Source organism: Myotis daubentonii, chromosome X, assembly GCF_963259705.1.
Source record: "Myotis daubentonii chromosome X, mMyoDau2.1, whole genome shotgun sequence".
Taxonomy (NCBI): domain Eukaryota; kingdom Metazoa; phylum Chordata; class Mammalia; order Chiroptera; family Vespertilionidae; genus Myotis; species Myotis daubentonii.
In genome coordinates this window covers 31,560,371-31,570,889 of record NC_081861.1, presented here as the reverse complement: position 1 = coordinate 31,570,889, position 10,519 = coordinate 31,560,371, and the positions used below count along the sequence as shown (strand labels likewise).

At 35.1% G+C, this 10,519-nt stretch overlaps 1 protein-coding gene across 9 annotated transcripts in view; it reads right to left on the bottom strand.

The window, feature by feature from the left end:
* Nucleotides 1-2,871: 2,871 nt before the first annotated feature.
* The window catches only part of SMARCA1 (SWI/SNF related, matrix associated, actin dependent regulator of chromatin, subfamily a, member 1), an 86,237-nt gene continuing 78,589 nt past the window's right edge, over nucleotides 2,872-10,519 (bottom strand). For 5 of the 9 annotated variants that reach the window (XM_059680328.1, XM_059680335.1, XM_059680336.1 and 2 more), the window contains 2 exons: nucleotides 4,675-4,785; nucleotides 2,872-3,599 (listed from right to left, as the gene is read on the bottom strand). In XM_059680328.1, the coding sequence (XP_059536311.1) occupies nucleotides 3,528-3,599; nucleotides 4,675-4,785 (183 nt within the window). In that variant the 3' untranslated portion in view covers nucleotides 2,872-3,527. Of the gene's footprint in view, nucleotides 3,669-4,643; nucleotides 4,786-10,519 lie in introns of all 9 variants that reach the window. The other 4 variants (XM_059680330.1, XM_059680333.1, XM_059680331.1 and 1 more) reach the window with 3 other exon arrangements.

Genomic DNA, 10,519 nt, shown 5'->3' with positions numbered 1-10,519 from the left:
GGCCTCTTGTTTGAAATAGAGTTATTTGTTGGAACTTTTATATTTCTATGACATCTTAATTTCCCTGTAGACTTGAGCCATTTGATATCCCATCATTGTATTATTTGGACCATGCTGTCATCTGGTGTTCATTGTACAGTCCTACTTGGTAGGCTGTGTTCAACAAAGATACTGTACATAATCTAAGGTGAGGAATGCAATAGGTGTGGTGTTTAACATCCTGAATAAAATGCTTTCACAAGTTTCTGAGAATGACATCAGAGGCATTCACTGAACACCTTAGATAGCTGAATTTCTCATCTCTTTGGCCCAAGAAAGGCTCATAAGAGCCATAATACAGATTAGTCATAACATTTTGGGTTACCAGAGAAACAATAAGAAGTACATTATTAAATTTCCATGAAAGAAGTTCAAAGATACTAATTGTACCTGTTCCCATCCTCCATTTTCATTCTGTCTTAAGAAATGCTAAAAGGAACCCTTATTCACTGCTGATGGAGATGTAAATTGGTATAGCTACTATGGAAAACAGTATGAATGTTCCTCAAAAATTAAGGATAGAGCTACCACATGACCCAGCAATCCTTCTTGGTATTTATCCAAAATATTGGAAAACATTTGTTTGCAAAGAACATGCACTCCTATTTCATTGTAGCATTATACATGGTAGCTAACACATGGAAACAACCTAAGTGCCCTTTGATGGATGATTGGGTAAAGAAGATGTGATACACACACACACACACACACACACACACACACACACACACACACACAATGGAATACTATTCAGTCATAAGAAAAGATGAAATACTGCCATCTGCAACAGCATGGATGGAGCTTGAGATATCATGCTAAAGGAAATAAGTAGGTGAAAAAAGACAGAAACCACACTACATCACTCCTATGTGGGATGTTAAAAAGAAAGCAACAAACAAATTCATAGACACAGACAACAGAAGGGTGGTTACAGAGGGGAAGGAGGTCGGGGAAGGATGAAGAGGGTGAAGGGGATCAAGTATATAGTGATGGAAGGAGAGTAGATTTTCTGTGGTGAGCACACAATGCAACATACAGATGTTATTACAAAGTTGTACACCTGAAACTTATATAATCTTATTAACCAATGTTACAACAAATTTAATAAAGTTTTTAAAAACAAAATTTTAAAAAGACAAAAACCTCAAGAAAAAGAAATGCTGAACTGACTGATCAGAATCCAGGACCTTCACTGGGCTGTTTTTTAATACACAGAACTTGGGGGTAACAATAAGACCTTCTCAGGTTATCATTTTCTCCTCAGGTGAAACTTTTAATCTCATTAGAGTGAAAAATTCCAAAATTTTATTTTGAGTTTAAGAGCTCTAGGTTAGAGTCAGAGCCACAGCACCAGCTCCGGAAGTATTATTTTGCTTACCTTTATCTCCTTTGTGGGCCTCACAGAAAGAGCAGTTAAGCCAAGGAAGTATTTGGGTCTCTCTGGGTTCCTTGATGTATAATCCTAATCACATCTCTTACTAGTACCCCAATTACACCCCAACCTCCAATAAAGTAAGAGTCTCACTTCTAATAGTGGATACAGTAAAAGGTATCCAATCCAGGGCATGTCAGTAAGAAATAAGAAATCTGAGCAATGAATAAAATCTTGGAAAATCTAGCAGATAATGGGCTGTCACTCTAGAAGTATTCTTGTTTCAGAACCTCTATGAGAAGACTGGGGATGTGAAAGATGCTGGCTTGCACTCCTACCCAAGATTTGTACCTGCTCCCACCCTCCATCTTCCTTCCACCTTAAGAAAAGAAATGCTAAAGGGAACCCTCATTCACTGTTGGGAGGAATGTAAATTGGTACAGCCACTATGGAAAACAGTATGGATGTTCCTCAAAAAATTGAGAAGAGAGCTATCACATGACCTAGCAATCTTTCTTCTGTGTATCTATACAAAACATTTGAAAACATTTGTTTGCAAAAATATGCACCCCTATGTACATTGCAGCATTGTTTCAGAATCTCTATGAGAAGATTGAGGACACTAAATAGAATTTGATAGGAAATGCAAAAGATCTTAATAGGGGAGGGAGTAATTCTTTATTGGCCCAAACCTTGTTTTGATAACTAACACCACTGTCCCGTATGTGTGTTTCACATTAGATTCTGATCCATTTTTACCTGTTTCCTTATAAAGTAACCTTGACTTTGATTAATTGCACACTAGCAGTTTCATGTGACAGACCCAAGTTCTTTCCTGAACAGAGAGCCCCAATAGCAGAGGAAATAATGTAAAGCATTCTAATGTGTCCCCCTATATTTGCCAGCCCACTTGCACATACATGGGACCACATGACTAGGTCTGGACAATGAAATATAAGTGGATGTAACATGTGTCACTTCTGGCTGAGTCAATAAAGTTCTTACATGAAATTATCCAGCATCTCTTTTTCTCCTACAGCATCAGTTGAACAAGCTACATGTCCTGATAGTGCAGCTACAAAACAGTAGAGTGACTATGTGGAGCAGATCCCCTCCCATTCTCATATCTCTCTCCCCAGCAATGGGACTGTGATATGAGCAAGAAATAAACTCTTGGTGTGTAAAACTTCTGACACTTTGAGATTGTTATCTGAACATAATTGTATTCCTATAGAAGACAGCCCCCTTCTCCTGCATACATAGGGCTTATTTCACACTCTTAACTTAGTCGTTAATAAATCTGCATGTAAAACCCTTAATCCTCTGAACTGGCTCTACTGGACATAAAATCGCACACAAGTCAGCAAGCAAAGCTTTAACTTTCAACCAAATACATAGTAGTGAGCAATACAATTCAGTAAGCACAAATATTTTGTACTGCACAAAAAAACAGGAAATAATTAAATTTCGTATAGACATTTCTTTATTATATTTTCCCACTTGAATATTTAGAGAATAATTTAAATGTGATTCATACTGACAGCAAGCACAGTATCAAATATTAGCTTTTTAATATTTTTCTGTTCTCACCCTTGATTCCTTTAGGAAAAAATATTTAGATGACCTCAAAGAAACACTTATGCTAATCACAGTATGCAGTAATACAACAATCCCATACTCAATAGAAAAGAAAGCAACAAAGAAGTGAAAAAGTCTTTCTCCTCAAATCATTTTAATTCTTTTTTCCACAGCCATATAAATTTAAAGTATGAAACAACAATAATACAGCTATAGAATCTAGGTTTTCTTTCAAAGCAGCGGCATATAAAACATAGAAAAGCTAAAACCTCAGCACAAGCTTCAAAAGAACAAGGACTGAGAGGATTTGATGAAGACATGAAATGCACGAAATACAGTACACAGAATACTAGAATGCATAAAATATAAAGCTACACATTTCAAGTAGAAAGCATTGTAAAATATATAAAATATGCAAGAAATCAAAATGAAAAAGATTTTTCTTAGAGTACCATGAATACACTGGAACTGGCAATTAGCATTTGAAGATGGGAACAAGAAAATAGCAGTTTCCCATTTAAAACTTTATTTCTAGGCTTTAGGATTTCACCTTCTTGACATCCTTCTTTCCAGAGCTCTCAGTAGCTGACTCTGCTTTTCTTTTCTGTGACTAAAATGGAAACAGATTTAATGTTCTGCTCCAATATGGATATTTTTAAATGGCCCAACAATGTTAAATCTAGGATGTAAATGCATTAAAAAAAATTTTAACATGAATATTCACTTAAATGTTATACTCACAATTAATGTTCTAAATAGCCCAACAAACTATATAACCCAATGTAAAATAACCTTCAAATATGTTTCTTTAAAAAAAAAGACATAAAATACGCATAAAAAATAGTCAGCAAGTGACTAGTTACACATGTTACTATGAATGTACTCTTATGTTAACTACTTAATACTGAAAGTTTTCTGGGCAAAATGTTATTTATGAGTGTATTATTTATAAAAACTATATAAGATATTAAAATACCACATTTCATGTGTTTTATGATGCACATTTCTTTCCCACGTTAGCATCTCTGAAATCAGGATGCATCTTACAATTGGTGACAAGTTATGGTTACTTGGCAACAGTTTTTCTCAGTGGTACACAAAATAATGCTGTGCCTTAGAGTAGAAAGGATCCAGGCTTGCTGAAATATGGTAGTTTACATAACCACACTCAAATAACATGACCCATTTAAGACTATTTTAAATTGTAACTATACAAGGCAACCTGACTGGATTAAAATCAAGTCATCTTATTATTCAAGTTAATTTATTAGCAAGTAAACCAAGTAAAGCTTTACTATCTGCTCAAAGTAAATTTATTTGATCAAATCAGAACTCCCTGTTTCAATTTCAGCCCCATCCCATAACCCCTCCCTCCAACTCCCACCAACAACTCTAGTCTCAATTTGAAGGATTTTACTCGCATTATATTTTTGCTTAAAGTCATGAAGAATTTTTTAAAATAGAGCCCTGTTACTAGGTAGGGAGTTCCTAACCATATGGTCTATAAACAAATAATAAACAGTAGTTGCAGTGTAATTCTTTTTCTATCAAAAACAAATTAGCAATTCATAAAACCAGTTTTTATAATTGGTATCACTATGGCATTAAACATAATATAGGCATTTTAATTATGTAAAAAAAAAATGGGATCTACCTAAAAATTAGGAAAATGCTGAAAATTTTACCATTGGAGTTTTAGTTGTGCGTTTCTTCTTTTCTGCTCTCTCTCTTTCCTCAATTTCCATATTTTCTTTCTCAATCAATGAAATCAGAGTATTACAGCGTCTCTGGAACTCCTAAACCAAACAGTTAATGATTTTAAATTTCTGTAACCCAGGAATACTCATTAGTGATAATTCTTTAGCTGTATCATTTCTGTGGTACAGATTTCTAAAGTTAGTATTCTTCAGCACAATACCTATACAGGATATTAATACATTCCACCAAAAATATGGGGAAGAGGTAAATGTCATTCAATGGGTAAATGGGCAAAAAAAAACCACACAAAAAACTTTGGTGCATTTGTACCATGAAATACTACTCAACAATGGAAAGGAAGTAAGTCTTGGTACATACAACAATCTAGATGAACCTCAAGAGAATTATTCTGAATGAAAAAAGTCGACCTCAAAAGGTTACATACATATTCCACTTATATAACATTTTTTAGAGAATTTTTTTATTGTTCAGGAAGAGAGCAAAGAATATATAACATTCTTGAAATGACAGTTTAGAAATAGAGAACATATCAATGGTTTCCAGGTGCTATGGAAAGGGGGATAGTGGGAGTGGCTATAAAAAGCTAGCATGAGGAAGTCTTACAGTGGTGCTGGTTACATGAATCTACATGTGATAAAAATTTCACTGATCTACATTCACATGCGTGAGCACACACACACAAGAGCCATGTATAACTGATGAAATCTGAATAAGCACTGTGGATTGTACTAATGTCAATTCCCTGGTCATGACATTTTACTATAGTTATGCAAGATGGTCTCATATCAATTTGGGAAGCCTAGGTGAAGGGTGCATGGGACCTCCTGTACGTTTCTTTACAACTTCCTGTGAATCTATAAATATTTCTAAATAAAAAGCTAAAATCACATAAACAAAAAGGGGAATATTTTATTGCCAGAATAAGTTTTGCGAGTAGTCAGTTTACAAAACTGAAACAGATTGCTGTCGTACAGGGCTCCTCATAGAGGTCAAGTTTCTGATGAGCACTGTCAGCCACTAGGTGAGAGATGTAGGATGCAAGTAGTTCCCAAAGCTATTCAACCAACAGAACTCTCTTCTCACAGAACATCTTGTGGGATCAGAGTTCTGAGGAACACATCTCAGGAAACACTGCTGTATTTGTTAATTTGGAGCAAACAATAGCTGAAAAGATTCTGCATTCACTTTGCCACTACCTATATTTCACTGCCAGCAAATCAATGCATCTGACTATAAACAGTTTTTATGAATGTATGGTGAGTACCAAACATATGATTCATTAATATAGACATTCAGCCGAACCGGTTTGGCTCAGTGGATAGAGCGTCGGCCTGCAGACTCAAGGGTCCCGGGTTCGATTCCGATCAAGGGCATGAACCCTGGTTACGGGCACATCCCCAGTGGGGGGCGTGCAGGAGGCAGCTGATCCATCTCTCTCATCGATGTTTCTAACTCTCTAGCCCTCTCCCTTCTTCTCTGTAAAAAATCAATAAAATATATTAAAAAAATATAGACATTCATATGTTAATCCTGTATACTTTGCTGTATTTTAAACGTAAATAATAGTTTAATATTAAAAAATAAGTAATATTTTAAAATATGATTCCTTTTCTGTATAAGCAAAAATGCCTGATAAAATACAAAATAGCTAAATGTTCAAATGAAAATGTTTATGGACAATTAAAACTCCAACCAAAAATATGGTCAAAATACAATAGAAAACTCCTAAAAATTAAAATGTCCAAATATTTTTGATTTTTCACTAAAACTAATGATCAAAGAAATGCAAAGTAAAACAATATCGTCTTTATTAAATTTGCAATATGTATGTACATATGTACGTGGTATGTGTATCCAGTGTCAGCAGTCAGATGGTGAAATGGGAACTCTATAATTCACTGATGATGAGATGCCAGTGTTATGAACTGAATTGTGAACTCTCAAAATTCATATGTTGAAATTAGCACCTCCATATTGTGACTGGAGGTAGGACCCATAGGAGGTAATTAAGGCTAGTTAAAGGAGGTCATAAAGATGAGGACTTGTGTTTTTACAAAAAGAGAAAGTGATGCCCAGAGATCTCTCTCGCTTTACACTCCAACAAAGAAAGGACCATGAGAGAACACAATGAGAAGGTGCGATCTACAAGTCAGGGATAAAGGTCTCACCAGAAACCGACCCTGCTAGCACCTGGTCTTGGACTTCCAGTCTCCAAAACAGTGAGAAATTTAAACCACCTGCAGACTAACACATTACCTTTCTAGAAAGCAATTTGGGAATATCAATAAAGCATCTTAAAAATGTCGTATTTTTAACTAACAATTCCACTCCTAGAAACTTAATGTAAGGAAATAAGAAATATATAGGGTGTCCCAAAACTCACGCAAGATTTTCAATTCAATTCAATTGCAAATCTTGCGTGGATTTTGGGACACCTATATATAAAGATTTACTGTAAAAGAATGTTTACAGCAGTGTTATTTTAGCAGGAAAATGCTGGGGACTAAATTTTTGGTAATTTGGGAATACACAAATGCATCTTATATACATATATACAGAGATATAGCTGAGAAATTATCTACAATATTAATAATGGTTAACAGCAGGTATCTCTGAGAGTGGGACCAATGGTAACATATTTTCTTCTTTATACTAGTCTGTATTTTCCAAGTTTTCTGCAATGAACTTTTAGGTATTTGGTAATCTGTAACATTTTTAAGGAATGGAAAATGGTTTTTTGAAGACAGTTTTATCTGTCTAAATAAAAGCCAGAAAGATGGCATACAACATAGAAAATGTTACATAACAAAAATATTATCAACTATCCAAGCATTTTTTACTCTAAAATTCAAGCCCAAAAGGAAGCAGAAAACCAAAGATAGTCTAGACAGAAAAATTCCTCATTGACAAGTTATTGTTTAACTGTTATAAATAACCTTACAAAACACTGGTACATTCAAGTCTCTTGTACATATTCAATTACCCAAGGTTAAATAATTTAGGAAAAGTAACACTGAAATTTTCCTTACTTACCAAAACAATACTGGTATCTTTAATATGCAGACCAAATACTCTCCATAGCTTCATTCAATAACACACATACAAATTAAACAGCATGTTATTCAATTTATCTATTATAGAAAGGGCTAAGTTGACCCTGATGAGATTTGATTGTTGGTTTCTAGGGAGACTAGATGGAATCTTTATTTGAATCTCATTCTTGAATCATTAAGCTATACCCTCTGGCTATTATCATTCTCAGTAAGTAATAGTTGTCTGTGACTGCAGATATCTTTGGATACATATTCATGGTTTATATGTGTGATTCAGGAAAAAAAATAATACTTTTGACACAGTCTCATATGCAGAGAAGTAGTATATATAAAAGTGATTATATATAGACTATATAATTTCTTACCTTCATTCCTTTTAACTTGTCACTAACTACTCCAAACAGAAAAATAACCTAACTCACTAGATAAACGCACCAAGGAATGGGAAAAGATGAATGTTGCTTTACTAGCATAGTTACTGTCACTTTCTCTAGATATACCAACTTCATATTTTTAATTTTTTTAGAAAGAGAGGAAGGGAGAAGGAGAGAGAAATATCAATGTGAGAGAAGGAGAGAGAAACATCAATTAGCTGCCTCCTATATGCCCCCTACCGAGGATTGAGCCTGCAACCCCATGCATGTGCGCTGACCAGGAATGGAATCAGCAACCTTTTGGCACATTGGACAACACCCAACCAATTGAGCCACACTGGCCAGGACCCAACCCCATTTTTTATTCACACACTTAAAGACTACCTAACTAAACAGATGGTATCATAAATAGATCACTAGCTAAAACCAGAAATTACATGGAGAAAGGCCAGATTACCAATAAAAGGGTGTTGTACTTTTTAAATGACTATGAGAAATTTCATGATGTCAAAAGCACTTTCATCGTATATGATTATCCTTTCATTTATATATTTTACTACATTTTTATAACTCTTTATCTTCCCATTTTCCCGGGGATACAGGGAGTGGTTTCTACAGCTCTATAGTCTACTTATCTCTTTCTCTCATCATTTCCCCATGCTGAATTTAGGAATGAAGTTGCAAGGAGAAAAATAGCATATGAGAGGAAGAGAGGAGATGTTAAACCAATAAATACAACAGGAAAGTGACAAATGGAAGACTGTTCTGCAATGTTAATAACTGTGGCAAAAGAAGAAAGTACTTTGTGTTCACGCATATGTGGAAATGCTGGATTTTAAAAAGGTTAAACAAATTTCTTCATGGCAGGATTTCTCTGGGTATTTCACATTCTAATGTAGATTGGAAGCATTCAGGGAAGGATTCAGTATCAGAATTTCCCAAATCTATTTGAACACAGAACCCTTGTCCTGCATATCATCTATTTGCATATCCTAGAACAATGTTTGGTAAAAACTAACTAGGGAAATGCTGTGCAGGGTAAGAAGGATGAATAAGGTTAAGTTTGGATCAAAGTACAAAAAAACAACAACTAGAAACTAAGAACAAATAACTAAGAAAATTGACTTAATTCAGTTGACAAAAGGATCTCATTGATGATTTTTGAGCTGGAGGAGTTATATAATCAAAGGTGTTTTTTGGTACTTGGAATTCTTTCCTGGATACAGATTCTCAATAGTAAGAGTTCATAAAACTATACACTCTCAAGGTTAGAAAGGGCCTTTAAAAACCATTCAAGTTGATGCTTGAATCCCTATTAGGCCCTTGTTAATTAGTTGTCCAGCATGTCTGAATTCTTCCAATGATAGGGTCCTCTCTACCTCCCAATGCTCTCTATTTCACCTTTTGACAAGTTTAAAATGTCCCCTATGCAACAATACAATTTGCTAAATCAGTTTCCAACAATCAGTTCTAGGTAGAAATTTTTTAAATATGATTTTATTGACTTGAGAGAAAAAAGAAAAGGGAGAGAGAGAAACATCGATGAGAGAGAAACATCAATCAGCTGCCTCCTGCACACCCTCTACAGGAAATCTTGTTTGCATTCCAGGCATGTTCCCTGACAGGGAATCAAACAGGTGACCTCTTGGTGCTTGGGATGATGCTCAATCCATTGAGCCACACTGGTCGGGCTACATCTAATTTTATAGTTATAGAAAACAAGCTGATTCCCTCGTCTGCATGACAATATTTCAAATATTACAAAGCAGCTATCATGTTTCCATCACTATCACCAATACAACCCCCAAACACCCCTCATTTAGTAAGGGCACATGCCCGGGTTGCAAACTCAATCCCCAGTGTGGGGCATGCAGGAGGCAGCCAATCAATGATTCTCATCATTGATGTTTCTGTCTCTCTCTCCCTCACCCTTCCTCTCTGAAATCAATAAAAAATATTTGAAACAGAGGTCAGCACATCTTTTCTGAAAAGAGCCAGATAGTAAATATTTTCAGCTTTGTAACCACATGGTCTCTGTCACAACTATTCAGCTCTGCCATATAGGAAAAAAGCAGCAGTAGACAGTATATAAATGGAGTGTGGCTGTGTTCCAATAAAATCTTACTTACAGATATTAAAATCTGAATTTTGTATTTATTTTCACATGTCACAAAATAGTATTCTCTTGGTTTTCTTTCAACCATTTGAAAATACAGAAATCATTCTTGGCTTGCAGGCCATACAAAAACAGGTGGTGAGCACAATTTACCAACCCATTTAAAACTACAGAATTTAAATTTACTTAAACAAATTTTACTGCCTTAGCTTTCCACGCCTTTAATTATGATCTTACTCACTATAAAGTCACCCGAGTTTCAACTTTT